The sequence below is a fragment of the Struthio camelus genome, chromosome 6 (genome assembly GCF_040807025.1).
Source record: "Struthio camelus isolate bStrCam1 chromosome 6, bStrCam1.hap1, whole genome shotgun sequence".
Taxonomy (NCBI): Eukaryota; Metazoa; Chordata; class Aves; order Struthioniformes; family Struthionidae; genus Struthio; species Struthio camelus.
Window position 1 is genome coordinate 1,149,149 of NC_090947.1, and position 19,628 is coordinate 1,168,776.

General features: G+C 53.4%; 2 protein-coding genes and 3 non-coding genes across 6 annotated transcripts in view; 3 read left to right on the plus strand and 2 right to left on the minus strand.

Annotated features, from left to right (window-relative positions):
- Positions 1-335: 335 nt before the first annotated feature.
- TRNAP-AGG (transfer RNA proline (anticodon AGG)) lies at positions 336-407 on the minus strand. Its single transcript has one exon. It is a non-coding gene; the product is annotated as a tRNA-Pro (tRNA).
- Positions 408-772: 365 nt separating this feature from the next.
- TRNAS-CGA (transfer RNA serine (anticodon CGA)) lies at positions 773-855 on the plus strand. The gene has a single exon. It is a non-coding gene; the product is annotated as a tRNA-Ser (tRNA).
- Positions 856-1,381: 526 nt separating this feature from the next.
- TRNAP-UGG (transfer RNA proline (anticodon UGG)) lies at positions 1,382-1,453 on the plus strand. Its single transcript has one exon. It is a non-coding gene; the product is annotated as a tRNA-Pro (tRNA).
- A 511-nt stretch (positions 1,454-1,964) lies between these two features.
- Positions 1,965-17,375, plus strand: FTCD (formimidoyltransferase cyclodeaminase). The gene is made up of 17 exons (XM_009680567.2): positions 1,965-2,158; positions 3,390-3,573; positions 4,080-4,208; positions 4,432-4,520; positions 5,448-5,627; positions 5,732-5,869; positions 6,217-6,348; positions 7,216-7,277; positions 8,225-8,354; positions 8,528-8,689; positions 9,099-9,142; positions 9,301-9,439; positions 9,843-9,938; positions 10,367-11,979; positions 13,232-13,268; positions 13,557-13,915; positions 15,474-17,375. The coding sequence occupies exons 1-14, from the start codon at positions 2,105-2,107 to the stop codon at positions 10,451-10,453; spliced, it is 1,626 nt and encodes a 541-aa protein (XP_009678862.2). The 5' UTR covers positions 1,965-2,104; the 3' UTR covers positions 10,454-11,979; positions 13,232-13,268; positions 13,557-13,915; positions 15,474-17,375.
- The window catches only part of COL6A2 (collagen type VI alpha 2 chain), a 39,385-nt gene continuing 36,999 nt past the window's right edge, over positions 17,243-19,628 (minus strand). For both annotated transcript variants that reach the window (XM_068947700.1, XM_068947699.1), the window contains one exon: positions 17,243-18,872. In XM_068947700.1, the coding sequence (XP_068803801.1) occupies positions 18,265-18,872 (608 nt within the window). In that variant the 3' untranslated portion in view covers positions 17,243-18,264. The remainder of the gene's footprint in view (positions 18,873-19,628) is intronic.

Genomic DNA, 19,628 nt, shown 5'->3' on the forward strand with positions numbered 1-19,628 from the left:
GTTGGTGTCAGCTTGTGGATGCCGTCTCCAGCGACGCCCATGCTGGGATTGTGGCAGCTCTGTGCGCCCAGCACTCACCGCCCCTGTGCCCCATCCTGCTGCCAGCCCGGCACAGGCTGTCACGTGGGGCAGGGGGCATGGGGCATCCAGGTCCTGGCTGCCCCTCATCTGCCATCCAAGCTCAGGACCTAGCAGAGCTTGGACCCCTAGGCATGCAAAGAAACCCCACTTGTCCTGCAGAGCCCAAGGACCTGGGACGACTGTGGGGGAGAAAGCCAAAGGCCACACCCAGACAAGTTCAGTGCTGGCTTGGCTAAAGATGCAACCTAAAAGGAGGGCTCGTCCGGGAGTTGAACCCGGGACCTCTCGCACCCTAAGCGAGAATCATACCCCTAGACCAACGAGCCGGGGTGGCAAAGGTTGATGTACATCCAGTGTATGTCTCCCAGATTTCTGGGCTGCTGAGGGAGGGTGCTGGTTACGTTGCCTTTGGGTCCCACTGCCCAGGGGGCTGATTTGTGGGCAAAGACCCTGCTGCTGGTCCAGGAGGGCAGAACGATGCTGAGCTGTTTGTGCGGGTGGAATGACAACAGAGAGCCAGGAGACTTCCTCAATGCCCGGAAAATAGAGCGGCTATGAGGAGCCAGGATAGGATGCCCTGGGGCCAGACTTGGGGGGGGAGCATCATGGACGATGAAAACCAGGGCCGCGTGGGTGCCCCAGGGCCGGCGGGGGCAGGTTCCCGTGCACCCCCAAGCTGCCTGCGCCTGCGGCTGTGATGGCCGAGGGGTGAAGGCGTTGGACTCGAAATCCAATGGGGGTTTCCCTGCGCAGGTTCGAATCCTGCTCACAGCGTGAGGTTTTACTCGCAGGGTCCAGGGCTGGTGCGGGGATCCCCAGGTGGGGCCTGGGGCCATGGCATGCAGGGCTGCCCAGGGCCGTCTGGGGAAAGTCTGGGCTGGAGGAAGGGAGGTGGGGACCAAGGCAGCCCCAGCCTTGTCCTCTGGGCAGCAGCTCCTGCCCAGGGAACAGCTGGATCCTGACTGGGCCCCCTGGCATTGGAGCGATCTGAAGAGAGGAGGGATGTGCAGACCCTTGAGGTCCTCTAGCTTTACAGCCACAGAGAGCTGAGGAAGCTGGAGCTGAGGTGTGCAGGGAGGCAAAGCCAGAACCTTTTCCCCAGGATCCTGGGCATATCCTCCACGCTGTGTTATGTTTTCTCTCCAGGGGAACATAGGAGAGCTGCTGGCCCAAGAATAGAGGGGGAAGGAGAGGGGAACATTTAGGGGGAACCATCCCCCTGCAGCACTGGGCCCCATCCCATGCCCAGTGCTACAGGATGTGGGAGCAGAGCTTGGTGGGGTCCTACCTGCACTATCCTGGCTCGTTGGTCTAGGGGCATGATTCTCGCTTTGGGTGCGAGAGGTCCCGGGTTCAACTCCCGGACGAGCCCTCTTTTTGGGCCCTGCTGGCCTTGCTTTTGCCTGGCCAGTGCCACATGGCCCCAGGAGTGCAGAGCCTTCAACCACCGGGGTCAGGAGTGAGACTGGACCTGAGGAGGATCTTGAGGACCTTCCTTTCATCAGTCTCCCCTTTGCAGCAGCCAGGCCTCCCTGGTGTCCCCCACCCTCTGGAGAGCCCCAGGGACACTGGAGGTCATCTCATCTCCTTGGCTGATGCAAACCGTCCCCTAAGCAGGAGCAGGCCATCCGAATGCATAGCCACAAAGTGGGTACACAGTACAGGAAGGGGCAGCTTTCTCTCATGAGGCAGCGCCTTTGATTAGTGATTAGTGGACAGTGATTAGTGAAGAGTGATTACTGGTGAGCACTGGGCCCAAGGACACATTACCCAGAGCTAACAAAGCCCAGAGGGGCTTTTCTGCCCAAAGTCACTGCTGTTTTGTTTAACCAAAACCCTTTCTGTCTCTTGGCTTTGGATCAGCATAGTTAATGAGAAATCCTGACTTTGCGAAAAGATAACTGATTGGATGCTAGAAAGGCTTTTGGTTCTCCGTGGCCCTGGAAAGGACAGCTCAGGCAAAACAGCGCGGTGTAAAGAGCCCAGCACATAGCTGCAGCTGTGCAGGCAGACCCCCAGCACCATGGCCAAGCTGGTGGAGTGTGTCCCCAATTTTTCGGAGGGGAATAACAAAGAGGTAAGGGAGCCGCGTGGAGGGGGGGAGATGGGGTAGGAGGCACTGGGGATGCAGGTGGCTAGGTTGCTCCCAGGTCAGGGCTATGCATCAAACATCTCTGCACAGTGGAGGTGGGTGGTTAGTCCGGGGTTAACTTCTGGAGCACTTTATTCCCTACAGTTTGTAGCTCAGCTTACACTTTTCTACTACCACTGCCCTTTGGCGCCTTTCATGCTAGCTAAAATCCCACCAAAGTCAGGTCAGGGAAAGCTCATGTTGTTTCCTAGACACAAAAGCAATCCTGCAAGGGGCAGAGACCACAGGGGACAGCTTGCAGCATTTCAGAGGAGCTTCACTGGTCCCAAAGGGTGTTTGCTTGGGACTGATGGTGCTCTGTGGCCCTGTTTTGGCTGTGCCCTGCTGCAGACCCCATGGCAGGTTTGGCTTGGCTTGCCGCCAGGGATGGGCCGCACAGGCAGTGCTCGTTGCCAGGCTCTGCCCTGCCTCCCTTGCCAGTACTACGCACCTTTCTCTGCATGGCTAATGCCGAAAACGCCTACACGCAGTCCCTATTCCTTTTTGCATCTCTATGAGAAACGGGGGCTTGGAGCCCTGCTCCTTTCTGCTGCCTGTAGGTTGCCTTAGGGCCAGGGGTCTGGCCTTGAGGAAGGTGACCTGGCATATCCCATTTGGAAATCTCCCTTTCAGTTGTTTTGTCAAACATTATGCTATCCAGGTTACAATGATTCATGCAGGGTGCCTGCCTCAGGCTGAACTTTGGCCTTTCCAGGGAGACAACACGAAGGGCATGGTAAAAATCCTGGTTCCCCTAGCGAACAGACTTTGCAGAGCCAAAACAATTTTGAGGCTGCCGGGGGACAGTATCCTCAGGAATAGCAATTTGTGACAGACCTCTCCAGCATGTAGGTGGCACCGATCAACTCTCCCTCCTCTGCTGCAGGGCTGCAGCTTGCCGGGAGCTGGGGGCTGTCTCCATTTCCCGCCCTGTGCCTCCCGGTTGGAAGCAGGATGCTCATGCACTCGAGTCCTGCATCCTCAGTGGCACGGGCTTGTACCTGCGGGCGTGTGGCCTCCTTCTTGATCATGGCCCCAGACTCAATGCCAGTGGGAAGGGAGGGGGCTGGGGAAAGCTGCAAAAAGGCTCCCTTGTCTTGCACAGCTCCCGGGGCAGAGGTAGGCACCTCGCCAGCCCTGCTGCCCAGCTGCCTTGTCCGTCTCTGCTCTCTCGCAGGTGATTGAGGCGCTAGGGCAAGCTATCTCTCGGACGCCTGGCTGTGTGTTGCTGGATGTGGACGCTGGGCCCTCCACCAACCGCACTGTCTACACTTTTGTGGGGGCCCCAGAAGCTGTCGTCGAAGGGGCGCTGAGCGCAGCGCGAGTGGCTGAGCAGCTCATCGACATGAGCCAGCACACGGGTGAGCTCGGGGGAGGCAGGGGAGCCGTCCGCGCATTGGGCGTCCCTTGGCGGCTGGGGCCCGGGGCAAGCCTCCGTGCTGCCTGTGGTGCGCGGGGATGGCTCCTGGTGTGCGTTGCATGGCTGGAGCTGGGCCCTGGCAGCATGGCCCACCAGCTCAAAACCTCCCTTTTGCTCACAGCGGCTCAAAACTGATACAAAACCATTGCCAGCAGCCAAGCGTGGCACACTTCTGCGTCTCCAGCAAGCAGTGCTGCCGGGATGGATGCTGGCTGGACCGCACAAAGCTCTTGCTTGTCTTCCTCTTACAGAGAGCCTGAAACCATCCTTTTGCTGGTCTGGAGTACACATTACTGCCTCAAACACAGCTTTCCTTGCAGTGGAAATGCTTTGTGGCAGGCAGGCTGTAAGCTGTCTCCAAGAGGGGCTGGCAAAGGGCCTTCATCCCTCCTTGTCCGTCTTGCTCTTACCTGCTCCCTTCCTTCTAACATCTGGTCCTGTCCCCAGGTGAACACCCTCGTATGGGGGCCCTGGACGTCTGCCCCTTTGTGCCGGTGATGAACGTGAGCATGGAGGAGTGTATTGCCTGTGCCCACAAATTTGGGCAGCGTTTGTCGACGGAGCTGGGGGTGCCTGGTGAGTGGGAGAAGCGCTGGATGCCCAGGGCCATGCCTACATCCGTGCTAGTCATCTAAATATAAAATAAGATGCACTTCTTTCATAAAGGCTTAAGTAGGACAAAAGTTTTTTGTCCCAAAATGGGCAAAGAAGGACCCGCAGTGCCTGGTAGATGACGTGCCACAGCCCCCTCCTCCCGATGGCATTCGGCCCGCCTGCCATTCCCCGCTCTCTCTTGCAGTTTACCTGTATGGAGAGGCAGCACGGGAGGAGAGCAGGAAAGCCCTGCCAGCCATCCGCGCCGGGGAGTATGAGGCGCTCCCCGAAAAGGTGAGTGTGCCTGGCAGCGTGGGCTGTCCTGCCTAACGTGTAAAGCTGAGCAGCATCTCCCAGGCCTCAGGGAGCAGTTTTGTTCAGGTGGATGCTGAAGGCTGACTTAGCTGCTACTTACTGCTCTGGACCCGAACTTTGAGCCACATGAGGAATATCTCCTTTCTGAGGCAATTGCACATGCTGGCTGAGGGGTGTGAAACCAGCTCTTCTGTGGCTTTCTGCTCTTTGCTCCAAAAATGCATTAAGACACAAATAAGGCTGGGATCTTTCTACACCCATGACCTTACAATTTTCCTTGGGAAGGAGTCTAGAGCACAGCCAGCAGGGTGAGGACGCTGATTCTTCTTCCCGTTTGGCAGTAGGGAGGCCACATCTGGATACTGGGCTGAATTTCAGCACCCCGGCACAAGAGTGATTTTGATAAACTGGAGCAAGTTTAGTGGGGGCCACTGAGATGGTCAGGACTGGAGCACAGGCCATACAGGTAGCCAGGCTTGTTCATCCTGAAGGATTCATTTTGTCCTCTATGAGATTAAAAAGACCCCAGAGAACTGGAGTGAACTATTTTCTTTGGCATGAAGTAAAACATTTCTACTTTAAGCCTATGGAAGCTTTTACATAGATCTGAAATGGGAGTAGGTTTTGAAGCAAAACAATTGGAAAGAGAAAGAAAAAAATGCTGCCTTTTTACCTCCCTTTTTTATTCCCTTTGCACAAATGTCTTGGCCAGACTGAGAAGAGCCAATGAAATGCTTTGGATGCTGCTGAATGTGGAGAGGGTTGCTGCAGGCATCAGCTGGGGAGGGAGATGCTTTCTCTGGGAGGACAACCACCCATCGTGGCACAGCCTCAGCAGTCCGCTCACGCCGTTCAGCAGTGCTAGCCAACACGCTTCCCTCTCTCCCTCTCTGTTTCACTTCCCAGCTTGTGAAACCAGAGTGGGCTCCTGATTTTGGGCCTCCTACCTTCGTCCCCCGATGGGGGGCCACAGTGACAGGGGCCCGAACCTTCCTCATCGCTTACAACATCAACCTGCTCTGCACCAAGGAGCTGGCTCACCGCATCGCCCTCAACATCCGGGAGCAGGGCCGTGGCACTGACCAGGTACCCTTGTGCCGGCCCCGTGCTGGGCACAGTTGTGCTCACTCCCACACATCCTGGGGTTGAGCTGGCCACTGCTGTGCCTTGACCACCATAGGTCTTTGCAGCCCGGGCGCTTGAAGAAGGTCCAGGGCATTGGCTGGTATTTGGAGGAGAAGAATATAGCCCAGGTTTCGACAAACCTCCTGGACTTTGAAACCACGCCACTCCATGAAGTCTATGAGGAGGTCTGCCGAGATGCAAAGGTGAGAGGCACAGGATGGCATGCGATGCTCTTCTCAGCTGGGTGCTTTGCGAAGGTTATCTCCCTGCAAGCTTTTGGCCATGTCTCATGATCTGGCCCTGCTTTTCCTTGCTCTCAGTTCAGCAAAGCCAGGCAGAGACCCAAGCAACAGGAAACACCAAATACTTAGTGACTCGCTGCTAATTCCCAGCTCCAGGCTCACCTCTGCAAGGTGGGGGCTGTATCAAAGGCATTTCCATATGCTCCTTGGATCCCAGGAAAGGGACCATCAGTCCAGGATGGAAGGGTGAAAGCAGAGGCATGGCAAACGGCTCTGGAGGGCAGTCACATTTCCACTTTCCTTTGCAGGCTCTGAAGCTCCCTGTGGTGGGGTCCCAGCTGGTGGGGCTTATCCCCAAGAAGGCCATGCTGGATGCAGCTGAGTTTTACATCACGAAGGAAAAACTTTTCATCCTGGAAGAGGAACACAAGATAAGGCTGGTAACGTGTCTCTCCTGGCACCAAGACTGGGGTGGGATCACAAGCAAGACCCCACCAACCTCCCAAAGTGCCACCTTCCCTGTCACTGCTTGGAGATTTGAGACCAGGTCAATCCCTGGGCAGACTGTATGTCCTTTTGGCATTTGACTTGAGGGACGATGCCTGCTACTGGGAATGGCCTGGCAAGCTGTGAGGACAAAGCGAGTGAGATGAACTGATTTATTGACATGGCCCATAGAAGCTGAGAAGCTCAGGGGAGCAAAAAGCCCATCCTGTGAGGGCAGAGTACAGCCAGCAGCCTCTTAGACTGATTGTGTGGAAGCAGGGGGGGGAAGGAAAGCTCCACAAAGTTCAGGGACAACATTTGCCATCACAATAAATTGTCTCAAGACCTGCGTACGATGGGGGAAAAAAAAAAAAAAAGACAGGCACCAGTTTTCAGCTCAAGGAAGGAAGGGCGCAGGGAGGGACTTTTCCACCCTATTGGGAATGTGCTAGATAGGAGCAAGCTAATTATTTATCTGTGCAGTTTCCATTTGCTCTCAGGTGGCTATGAGCACAGCCCAGCTTTGGGATGGGAATTTCTGTCAGACCTGCTGACACAGCGTGGGTGGCTGGGGCAGTTTAAGCTTACTAGCCTGGCTCTTCTTTCCTCTCCCCTGGTTTGCAGCCCTTGCAGCTGACTTCCAGGGGCCAAAAAGCTCATGATTAATTCAAAGAAGTGAGTGAAAAATATAGTGGGATGCATTTATGCCCTAGCTGGGCACAGGGAGGTTGGTGCCTGGTAGCACTGCGAGACGCAGCCTCTTGCACGTGGATAAGTTGCGCCCAGCCGTGGACTGATGTGACACATGCTGCTTCTTGCAGGTGGTCAGCCGTCTGGGCCTGGATTCCCTGTCTCCGTTTAACCCCCAGGAGCGTGTCATTGAGTAGGGACCACCTTCTTGCTTTTCTTTATTGTGTTTGGTGTCTGTCTGGATGGAGGGAATCCCATGGCCTGCCTCTTTTATTAAGCTTATTTTGGGAGCAGAGCTTGCATTACTGCCACCTCGGGCTCCCCCTGCTCCCCCAAGGGCCCAGGGGACCGCTGTGCTGAATGCTGTACAGGCACAGAGATGGGCCCTGCCCCCCAAAATTGATAGTTATGAGTTTGGGGTGAGGGAATCTTGGTCCCTCTGAAAGGCAACGGGAGCAGATTTTATTGCCAAATTCAAGCAAGTGCTCATTAAGTTCCCGCCCAGCCCTTCCAGCACACAGCAGTGGAAATTTCAGAATCTCTGGCTCGTGTGCTTTCCTCCAAAGATAGACACCATCTTTATAGCAGCTGCTACGAAAATTTTATCTGCGGGAGAAGAGGGAAGGGAAATTCAACTATGCTGGGGTGAAATCAGGATATGTACTTTAAGCTGCAGTCCCCAAAGCCCTGGGACACAGCTGCAGGGACCCAGCCAGTGTCTAGAGGCAGACTTGCTACCCAGGCACATTTCCATGCTGCGAAATATCATTTGCAGCCCAGCCAGCCGAGCTCTGCCCAGCCCATAGCAGTCCCTGACATCCCTGAGATGTCCGCTCCCACCAGCAGCACAATCCCAGGTGTCCATCTAGCCCTACAAAGCTCCCTGGCTCCTTTTTCTCCTCAGCACCATCCTATTGGGTTTTTTGGGCTTCCAGCGTGGTGCTAACCCACTTTTCAACCACTCAGAGAGCTGAGGGGTTTGGGACAGATGAAAACCTGTTGGAGAGGGCAGTGTAGGAGCGTAGGGGATTTGTCATTATGGGAAGGAGAAGGGATGGGGCAGTGGTGGCCGGTGTCCCCACATGAGGGGGGCTGGCAGCTGGCATGGGGGCTCTGACTCGCAGTCCTGCTGTGCCACAGGTACCTGGTGCAGGCGGGAGAAGCAGACAGGGGGCTGGTGGCCAAGCCGCTGGGTGCCTTCGTGCGAGCAGTTGGCGGGAGGTCAGCAGCGCCAGGAGGAGGCTCTGTGTCCGCAGCCGTGTCTGCGCTGGTATGTGCCCCAGGTCTGGGGTGGATGGCGTATCCCTGCCTACCTGGGTGCTCCTCTGGATGGTCCCTTGTGAGGGTGCTTCTTGGCATGCCGAGGCCTTGGAGGGGACCTGGCATGGTGGCAGAGTTGGGCTTTGAATCCCACTGGAGGATTTACCTCCCCCACCCTTGCAGGGAGCGGCGCTGGGCTGCATGGTGGGGCTGATGAGCTACGGGAAGCGGCAGTTTGAGGAGCTGGATGCTGTCATGAGGAAGCTGATCCCCCCCTTCCACCAGGCCATGGATGAGCTGGTGGCCATGGTGGATGCCGATTCCCGTGCCTTCAGCACCTACATGGTGAGGTTCTGCTGAGATTTTCCAGCTGGGAGCAGAGTGGCAGCATTGCATCCCCCTAGTAAGGCCCTTAGGAGCAGAGCTGTAAGCTTGACCTCAGGAATTAGCTGTTGGGGCAGGTGCACCCGGTGTTCCCAGCGAGTGGGTAAAACAAGGCTCCCTCGTCCTGAGAGTGCTCCCCTTCCTCCAGTGAAACAGCCGGGCATGGGTAAATATCTGCTCTAAAAGAGTCTGCCTGCCCGGCAACTTGAAACACAGCCCAAGACCTGGGTAAGAGACATCACATGGGGTAAAGGGGCTTTTCCAGAGTATGGGAGCTAGGAGGTCTCCTATGGCACCTGACGTGAGGCACATGGGGTCTCAGAGCAAGCTGCAGTCCTGGCTGACCAAACCTGCTTTTCTTTACTTGCAGGAAGCTATGAAGCTGCCAAAAAGCACCGCTGAAGAGAGGGAGAGGTGAGCTGGGCTGGCTTTGTGAAGGAGTTGGCCCATATCACAATCCCATTGCTGGCCCGAGGGCTTGCCTTGGTGGTGGGGGACGGCATGTGGCAGGAGAAGAGCTACCTGGGGCAGCATGCCCTCGTCCAGGCACTCACCTGGTCTTCTCTCACCAGGCGTTTGGCCGCCATGCAGCAGGGGCTGAAGGCAGCAGTGGAAGTGCCTTGTGCCCTGGCAGAGAAGGTGAACAGGCTCTGGCCTGCGTTGAAGGAGATGGCATGCCACTGCAACCTGGCCTGTAAATCTGACATCCAGGTACTGCCCCATGCTTAGGACCTGCTTTGGCCATAGGACTCTCCACACTCTCCTGGTTGGGATTTTGGGGGCTGTCCAGCTTGTTACCTCTTCCTGCAAGGTTTCCCATTGTTACCTGATCTATGTGGCTGTGGAGGCCTCTGACATGTGTCTCTTAAGCCCTTCTTCTCAAACTGGCCAGTACTTCTAGCCCACCAACTTTTTGGCAGCTTGCAGCCCTTTTAGCTTTTAGGACCTCTTAACTCAGTTTTTCCAACCCTGTGGCAAAGTCACAAAAAGTTTCCACCTTCAGAGCTGCAGGCTGAAAATAGTGGGTTGGAAAGCAGTGCTTCACATAATAGGCCAGGCCTGTGTGCAGCAGTGAGCATCAAGTCACTGAGATTAGAAAAACTTTTTTTCATAGGTGGGAGCCAAGATGCTGGAAGCTGGTGTGTTTGGGGCCTATTTCAATGTCATGATCAATCTCAAAGACATAACGGATGAGAAGTTCAAGCAAGTGGTAAGCGAGAGCTGTGCTGTGCGCTGGCACTGCATGGGGGGGGGGCTGTATGGCTGGGACAAGTGGGACAGAAATGCAGATGAGGTCTCCTGAGTACACCCTGTGGCAGAGCTGCGTGGGATGTAGACCCAAGGGTACCACATGTGCCAGGCTAGGGCCAGAGATGTTGCAAAAGCCTGGAGGAGATGTCCCACCAGGGAGGCTGGTGGGCTGGGACACGCTACCACTCTCCTGCAGCTGACAGTAGCTGTGCAGCTCCCTGGGCTATCAGAGCAGGCCCAGGCATCCAACGTACCCAGCACCCTTGGCCCTTCACCATGAGCAAGCTTTGTGCTGCGTTGTGCATGGCAGGGCCAGGCAGCGAAGCCAGGGAGTGACTTTTGTGTCCTTTCAAGTGGTAAATGATTAACTTCTCCTTCCTCGTGCAGACGTCCCAGAAGATTTCTGGGCTCCTGGAGGAGGCGAAACAGAGCTTGACACTTGTGCTGGCAGCGCTGGAGAAGCGGGCAGCGTGAGAGGGGCTCAGAGCTGGGCACAGAGCTCTGCGGAGGCAAATACAGCTGGGAAACACGTGTCCCTGCCTGGGCTTCTTCGGCACCCACCTTGGGAGAGCTGCTCTGCTCAGGCAGAGCCCCACGTTGTGTCCCCTGGCCCATACCAGTCTCCTCCTGGCTCAGGAGGGGATTTTGCTGGTGGGGCCCAGTCCCCCCAGCTGGTGACAGAAAGGGCTGACACGGGCCTGGCTGTGCCAGCCACAGCCCCAAGTTCGTCTGTGCTGGGTTGGGTGCAGCAACCAGCCTGCTGCGTATATGGGGCTCCCCAGGGCTAGGGCAGCCACCTGGACGGCACAGCCTGGGAATGCTCACACAGCACAGCTCGGAGGGGATGGCTGGGATAGGAAAACCCTATGCATGGGCATCTCCTGACCTCACACATACCTGCATGTTTTTGTGCTCAGAAAGCACCCTATGACACCTTCCTGACTCCAGGGCTGGGGATGTCCTTGCCGTGAGTCACTTGCTACAAGGTGGTTTTTTTTATTGTGCATGACAAGCCCATTTGCATTGCTCACCGGCCCGGGGAAGGGAGTGGTATCAAATACAGGACAGCATAGGGGTGTGTAAGTGGGGAAATGGGGGCATGCTACAGGGACAGGATGGGGGGAAACTCTGCCCCACCTGCCTGGAGAAGACAAGATGAGCATCAGGCACCCAGCCCTTCCTCATGTCTCCGTATGCGCCACAGACCAGAGCCATCTGCATCGCTAGGTCTAACGGCAGCTATTCCCTCCCCTACCCTCACATCATTGCAGCCCCCTGAGCATGAACCACTCCAGGGGAGCCCCTGCCACCCCCGGCGGTCATCTCTCTGGCGTTAGGAGGGGAGGCATCACCAGCAGGCACCGAGCTGCCTGTGCAAGGGGAGAGAGTGCCTCGCACAACCCCTTCTGCCCCTCACCTGGCCTGTCCCAACCCCAGATCATGTTTCTCCAGGAGCTGGACTGAAATACAGGGACGTCTCGCCAGAACTTCCCGGCGGGCAGCGGCATCACTGCCCGCTCTCACCCCGACACCGGGGCATTTGGCTGAACATTGCTGCCCTGCAGCAGAGCCCCTGGGCAGGGGCATCAGCCTTTCTCCCTGTCGGTCCCCTCCTGGGGTCCTGGGCTTGTGCCTGGGGCACAGACCAGGGTTCACGGCGGGGACACCTGACTCACCTCCCATCAGCTGATGCCAGGTGCTAGAAACCACCACCCTTCATCCCATATTTTTATCAGGCCTGGTAGACCTTTGTGCCTGGGCTGGGTGCGGTGTGTTTACATTTCCCTGTGTGTCCAAGGTGACAGCGAGGCGGCAAGGGGAGCAGGGAGCGGTGAAGCCAGTTTCAGTGCTGTAGGGTGTCAGCCCTGCCCTCAGGCAGGGCCCACCTATTTAAAGGGTGCTGGAGGGCTGGTTCTACCACCCCAGGGAGAGCTGTGCTGGCGCTGGGGACGGGCTGCTGCTGGTAGAGGTGCGATTCGTCTCTGCTCACCAAAGCGGAGGTTTGGATGTTTGCATTTATAGTCAATGGGGCTGAGCAAGTTTGTTGCATTTTTTTTTTTTTTATGTGTGGGGCGGTGGATTGGGGGGAACTATGCATTATCCTAAGAAAGACATATTGCAGCCATTTGGGGGGGCTGGGACACATTGTTAGGACCCTGCTGTGTTTAGCAGACCCTGGTCCAGACCAGGTTGGAGATAGCCCCTGGCTCGGCGACTGAATGCAGAGTGCTTGCTGCAATTGCCTTTGCTGGGTTGGTTTTCTGCAGTTTCGGGAAGATAAAGTGGCTCCTGAGGGAGTGGTGCACGGCAGAGCTGGGGGGGGCTACGGGGAGCAGCAGGAGCACAGGTGCCTGTCGGTCAGGTCACACTATCCCCGCGGCTGGGCTGGGCTGGGATGCTGTGCCCCGGCCCCTTGGTGTCTGTGCAGGCAGGGGCTGAGTGCACAGGCTTGTTCACAGCCTGCACGGAGGACGTGCTTTGGGCCTGAGCTCGTTTAGTATTTCCTTTAACCTCTTTGGTTGAAGCCACCTGGCCAAGCTTTGCCAGGTGCACAGAGCCAGGGGCAGATGTTGCTGGGGGATGAGGCTGTCTCCCAGAGGGATAGGGCAGCTGCAAGGACCTGCGGTGAGGTGAGATCCCTGAGGAGAGGAATATTGTCTCTGTGCTTTGGGGCAGATATTTGGGGCAGATGAGCCAGGTCCTTGCTGCTCCCAGCATGATGACACACCTGTGGTAGGATGTACCATGTGGACAGGGACATACGCCCCAGGAAGGCAGGAACAGCAATGCCATGGTACACCCTGGGGCTAGATGTCAGACCTGTTTGCACAGCTGGGGCCAGTTAGATCCATTCAGGGATGCATTCAGGGCTGAGTCAGTGCCCAGCTGGGGTGGGGAGGTGTGTGTGGGGGGGGCGCTCACGGGGATTGGCATGGCCAGGTCCAAAGACCAAAGTGCAGCTAAAAGAGCCATGTTCCACCTTAGGACTGCAAAATTCTTTAAACTTTCCAGGCGGTGCAGCTTGTCAGGGTGCAGTATATGGTAAGGCTGCACCCTTGCTGTAGTGCAAGGACCAGTGCAGGTGTGTAAGGCAAGAGGCCTGCGTCGCCCAACCCACGCTCTGCAGAGGGCTTGGGAGTGAAGGGAGCCACAGCTGCTCAGGCAAGTGAAGGGTTCTCATGGGATACCCTGTAGCGCGACCTTGGGTTATGAGAGCGGCCGTTAACCTCTTCCCTTGTCCTTCCCTTCCAGCTTGGAGGCAGCAGGAGGATGTGGAACCCCAACCAAGGTGAGGGGGCTCAGCAGGGCCTGGGCAGAGCCACAGCCACTGCCTGTGGCCTGTGCCTGTGGCCACTGTCCCTTGTGGCCTGGAGAGTGGTTTGGTGCAACCTCCACTGGCACCCAAAGGGATTACTGATTACCAAAGGGGGAGGGGGCGTTGTTTGTGACAAGAGGGGGTTAGACTGGGACAATTCCTTTGGGTGCAGGGGTACACAAGCTCCCTGCAGCCATCAGCTGTCCAGGGAGAGCCACAGGGTCTGGCTGTGCCTGCAAACGTACGCTCTCTTCTTCCTAGGAACACCTGGAGGGGTGCCACCACCACAAGCGCAAATTTGCCCGCCTGCCCCTCCAACATACCCTGGGTCCTGCATGCCACCAGGTCCCTATCCCGGCTACCCTCCGGCACCGTCTGGCCCTCCTGCGGCCCATCCCATGGGACCCCCGGGTGGCTACCCCTGTGGTCCCCCTCCCCCTGGCCCCCATCCACCTGGACATCACCCCCATGGCCCCCACCCACCAGGGCATCACCCCCACGGACACCCCCCACCAGGGGTGCAGGTGTGCCCACCATGCCCGCCTGGCTGCCATCAGAAGCATCATAAGAAGCACAAGAAGAAACACTCGAAGTCCGGCCATAAGCACCATGGGGGCAAGGTAAGGAAGAAGCCGTCCCGCTCTGATCTTCTTCTATGGTCACCCCACACATACTGTAGCTCTCTAGTCAGGCTTGGCTGGGCTAGAGATGTTGTGGTGATGTTCTGAAACATGAGCCACGTAATTTCTTGAAGTCATTCCAAGTAGCAGGACAGCTCAATACACCAGAGGAGCCCTGTTACATGCACCAGGACTTCCTTCTGCTTACCAGTGGGCCATGCCTTTATAAGGCTCGGTGTCCTTCATTACAGAAGCAGTTCAGTTCCCTCTTTAGAATCACTACTGTGGAGCCACTTATTGCCCAGAGAATTTCTTTTCCTCTTTTTGTTTTTGAGGATTTTTGTTTTGTTTTGTTTTTGAGCATTTTTAAGTGTAAACTTTTCTCCAAAATAACGTAACAATTTCAATAGTCATTGAAAGCATTTCTTTGTTTTCATTGCCCAACCTTCAGAGAGCTGGTGTTTGCCTTTCAAAGGTTGGTAAGCAATTTGCTTAAGAATTGGCCATGGACTACTTCTGCATCTAAGACAGAATGTAAATAGTGCCAGATGTTCATAATCGGATTGTAGCATTAAATACACTTGCTCTAGTGTACATGAAGTACTCTGTTCATTGAATAAGGCCTTCACTACAATGGGGAACTAGCAGAAGGTACGCTTCATCTGCAGCTGTACAGATTAAAGAGATATGTATCTACAAATACCATGTCAAGCATCTAAAGAATAACCTAGTCTTGCACGGCAGAGAAGAAACATGACGTAAAAACCACATCCACATGGAGAGAAGACCCTCCCAAATGCCTCTGGGAGGCCTGCAGAAAGTGCCTTCTCAGTGACCGGCACCATCTGGCGTAGCTTTGAGTGAGGGATTGCTAAAAAAAAAAAAAAAAAAAAAAAAAAACCCCAGTTCCAATACCAGACAAGCGCTTTTCAAACAAAGCAAATCATGAGCTCCTCTTGGTGTTTAATGGCTTGGAAAGTTATCTACCTTGATATTTGCCCTCCTTGACAGAAAGCAGAATCCTTTTGGAATTTAATTAGCCTGAATAGCCTTTAAAATAATGCTCCCCCTCCCCCTGCCAGCCCTCCCACTGTGCGCCTGTAATTGTATTCTCCAAACACTATGGCAGAAACCACTGTGGTTTCCAAACGTGAAATGTGGTTGAAGACCAGGAAACTGTAACAGTATCGGAATAAATCTTGTGATCATTTTATTAGAAGCCATTTCATCTTAATGCTGAGGTAGCCCTGCCAAGATACTGAGATTTATTGTCAGAAGCCTTGATGTTGTGATAAATCACACATACGCTTACCCTCAGCATGGCAGCTGGGCTGTTGAACTTGTGCTGTCAGCTTACTGTCAGCAAAGACACTTGCAACAGCTCCTGCCAGCGGCTATATTTATTGCATATACCACATTGGGTGGATTGGTAAGAGCCAAACTATAATTGGCCAGGTACCCAGGGCAAATGTCTAAAACTGTAACACCTATCATGAATGGCATGAAAGAGGGGTATTTGCATGCTATCCTACAATCATTCACTCTCTTCCTCCTCCAGCACTCCTCAAGCAGCTCAAGCAGCAGTTCTGACTCTGACTAAAGACGACATCTCCTACCCGCCTAGTGATGAATCAACAGAAGAAACAAAATACAAAGATGAATGTCCCATGAGGACTATCAGTTTGTTGGTTCTGTTCCTTTTCCCTTTCTCTGTAAACTGGATTTTGCCTGTTGCGTGATTTTTCTTGTTTTTAGTTTTTAAATTCTGCAGTCTGGAATCAAGGTAAGAACACAACCAGCAATTCCTTCCTCTGACTTTAGCGAGCGCTCCTGTCTGGATGGGGATTCGCTCTTATACCTCTGCACTTCTCTAAAAACGATCCATGAAGACTGCAGACAACAGCACGAGGAGTATCCTGTGGTGGTTTGCAGTCTGCTGTTCTGCGTGTGACTATCGCTGTACAATAATGCCAGCTGCCAAAAAAGGATCCCACCTCTTGTTAGAGCTCCTGGAAGTTAATGTGAACTTTTCCATCTGTGGCAGAAGGGTTGACTGGGGAATTTGGGGGTCCTCACACTGTTAAGCTGTACGGATTGCCATCTTTCATGCCAGGGTAAAAATATGGGTATTTGAAATAGAAAAAAATAGAGAGTTCTCTTTCCTAGGCCTCTGAGCCATGATTACAGGACTGTGGCACGCATGTTCAGTGTACAGCCAGGAGAGGTACAAAGCCTAGTAGTGCTGCTACTATAATTTTGATGCAGAGCTGCTGTATTACTGTTATATTTATCTGTTCTGCCCATTGTTGTGGCTCAAGAAGAGCCTTCCTAATCCTGTTATGGAGAGGCCTCTGTTATCACCAAAGTCTGATTGTTGGACCCAGCGGCACAAACATCAGCAGCTCACCACATCAAAATGACTTTCCAAAACACATATGCAGCCAGTCTCACAGCCGCCTGCCAGGCTTTGACCACCTGTAAGGCCTGCAAGGAACCCCCACGTTTGTGGCTAGTCTTTATGCTACCATGCCTAGTGGGCTCACTTCATCACTCACGCAGTGTACACCTTGGTGCCCAGCCTACAGGAGCAAGCCTGGTAGAGCTCACCAGTATTCAGGGTCACTGCCTAGATAGTAAGGGCAGGGTGAAAGAGTGGAGTTGCCCCTGCATGGGGTCAGAGAGCTGGGGAGCAGAATTTGACTCTGAACTACTTAAGGAGATGAGAAACCAGTATCAGAGCGTAGAGCAAAACACCTCTGCTCTCCTCATGCACAGCACTGGGCCTAGGGAACGTGAAGGTGAAGGACGAGGACACCATCTTTGTCATGCTGAGAGATCATGGTCTAGGCGGCACCGCGGGGAAGCAGAAGAACAGGCCTGCAATGGCATTGCACATAGTGGGCAGGCGGGAGAGCTGGAGCAGCCCCATCAGCTCTTTTGGTTCTTTCTGAACCTCAGCAGTCCCCTCTGAACCCTGTGTTACGGCACTCATCTTAGGCACCGGTGGCCTTGTACTCCATTGGCAAGGAAAGGCAGAAGCCAAACATTTCCTGAACTCCAGAAATGAGGTGGGTCTGGTGAACTGCTGCCACCTTTGGGAAGATCAAAGCTTCTACTTTTTTCATGGTCATTCCTCAGAGCATTCCCAAGGCTGGAGCTACAGGCTGAGCCAGACTAACTGCAGACTTCACTCTGACTCCTGTAGAGATGTGCTGATTTACAGAATGGTGCTCTACGAACTCTAGGAAAACTCAGGCCAGTTCAGTATCAGGAAAATCAGCTGTTCATTTGGAAAAGAACTACAGAAAAAAAAGAGGCTTTTCAGGATAGAGGGAAAAAAGTTTATTTGTTTATTTTTGCAGACAGCACAATTCAAGTTCAATTTGAACTCCATATCTGGGTGGTGTTTGGCAGCTACTGGTTGGAATAAGGCACCGTGGTTATTTTGAGTACATTATGATGAATAGAGTGAGGTACCTCCATATGCTGCCTGGTATCTTGAGAGATGCTGGCAGCCATGCTAGACCTCTCAGGCCAGATTTTGGGTACTGTAACAGGTTCTGGTGAAGGTAGCAATGGCAGAAGGAAGCAAAGGAGATATGGCCCACAGGAAAATGAAAAATCTCTAAGCTGCTCTGTGAAATTTGGGATTGATAGATCCCTGAAAGGAGCATCTGTAGAGAGTTGTAGAAGGCACCAAAACCTCTAAATTAGGCTGATACCCCATCCCATCACTCCTGGAAAACAGAAACAAACAACCTAGGACAGAGCAAAAAGAAAGAACATTTCTGACCATAGCAAGAAGCACATGATTTGTCAATAAAGTCACCCCTGAGTGCTCTCTGGGGCCAGAAGTACTGAGAGAAGAAAAAGGATGAGGAAGGGATTGGGAAAAGAGCTTGCTGAAGAACTGGGGATGTCACAAGCATAAAACTCCTCAAAGGAGGGCAAGGGAGAGCAAGAGTTTCTGAAAATTAGAGATGATCGTTTGTTCGACTGAACTAGAGAGGTTTCCTGTTTCTTTGGTAAGCCCTCCCAACATTACAGTACGTATACAAAGAAATGGCTTGGCATGTGTAAAGCATTACAGAAGTACTTCGTATGGCTCTGTATCCTGCTTTGACTTTGGTTTTAATTAGCACCATAAATGTAAGATACATGACTTCATCATGAAAAATCAAATAAGAGCTCTGAATTTTGGCTAGAAAGGAGAACCCAGAGGGCAGCTGTGTACAAACTGTTCTGGGTCAGCTCAGAGTTGCTAACAACCATAGAAAGGGAAGAAAATAAAACAAGTAATATCTAGGGTGTGTATACTGGTGAGAAGAGAACATGTGCACTCCCTTCAATTAACATATCCATCTAATGAACCTGTCAAAGAAGCCGGGCTGGGAGAGGCTGGTATAGTCCTTCTCCCGGAAGATGGCTGCCCGGTCCCCAAGGCCAAGCTTTAGCAAGACATCCATGTCTACGTCACTCCCAAGAGCCACTACTGTGGGCATGACATCCTGCTTCTTCATGGAGTCAATGGCCTCCTCAAGGTTCTGGCTTCCTGTGATGCCATCAGTGATGAAGACAAAGGAGAGCTCAGCATTGCGCCGGGCGACTCGTTGCGTATCCCCAGGGCTGCGCACAATGTTATTGATGGCATGAATGATAGCTGACCCAATGTTGGAGGATGAATCCAGATACTTGATCTGCGCCAGGGCATTGGAGATTTCAGTCAGGTTGTACGTCAGTGGGAAGACCACATCCTGCTCTTTCTCACTGCCATACTGCATAAGGGCAATCCGAGCATTCATGTTGTCATTGTCGCTTCTGGCCAGTGTGAGCTGTCGGGCTACCTCCTCCACAAAGTGGTGGGCCTTCCGGAAATTCTGCTCCCCAATCCTCTCAGAGCCATCGAGCAAGAAGACAACATCAACGGGGCGCTGTGTGCACTGGGCCACTGCAAGCTCTGCAGGAAAGAGAGAGAAACAACAGTCGGGAGTGTAAGAAAGCCTACAAGATAAGGCTGGGGCTTCCCTTGTGCAGTGTGGGCTGGAATAGCCTCTGTATTTTTGCCTAAAGAAGGATCAGCTGTTGGTGGCTGGTAACAGGATCTTTGCTTCTGATTTCCTCAGCTCTCGGGCACTGGCTCTTAATCGGCATTAATTCTGAGGCCTATGACAGAGCACCACAAGCATCCAAACCATTAGAAAGATCTGTGCATTTTCTGTGTTTCATCCCTAGAATTACATCCACCTTACTGTATTAGAGCCCAGCTCCTTTCTGCAATGGGATGGCTAGAGATTAATGGCAGATGGCATTTGCAAACCTCTCAGTTATATTTTAGAGTGTGGCTTACTTTTGGAGCAATCCTTCATGCACAGACTTGTTGGTTGGAAGCTGATTTCACACTGCACCAAGATTCGTTTCATCAGTATTTACTAATTCCTGAAGAGCTTATAAAGGTTGGGTCATGTGGCTGAAAAACAAGACTATACTTTTTAGTGCATCTGTATGTAGTAAAACAGCTTTTGTAACAAATAACAAAGACCAATACTTGAATAAAACATGGGGGGAAACTGTTCTTAAGTCATTTTGATCAGCACCTGTCCACAAAGGAGGGATGGAGGCATATAAATATATGCAGTGACTGAACTCAAAAAAAAAAAAAGGCAGAAGAAAACACCAATATTTAGCCTCAACTTTTAGTTTTAAGTCATTCTTT

Coding starts and splice junctions, on each gene's coding strand:
- FTCD (XM_009680567.2), top strand. CDS start 2,105: ATGGCCAAGCTGGTGGAGTGTGTCCCCAATTTTTCGGAGGGGAATAAC. Junction 3,574..4,079: donor CGACATGAGCCAGCACACGG/GTGAGCTCGGGG, acceptor TCCTGTCCCCAG/GTGAACACCCTCGTATGGGG. Junction 9,939..10,366: donor ATGAGAAGTTCAAGCAAGTG/GTAAGCGAGAGC, acceptor TTCCTCGTGCAG/ACGTCCCAGAAGATTTCTGG.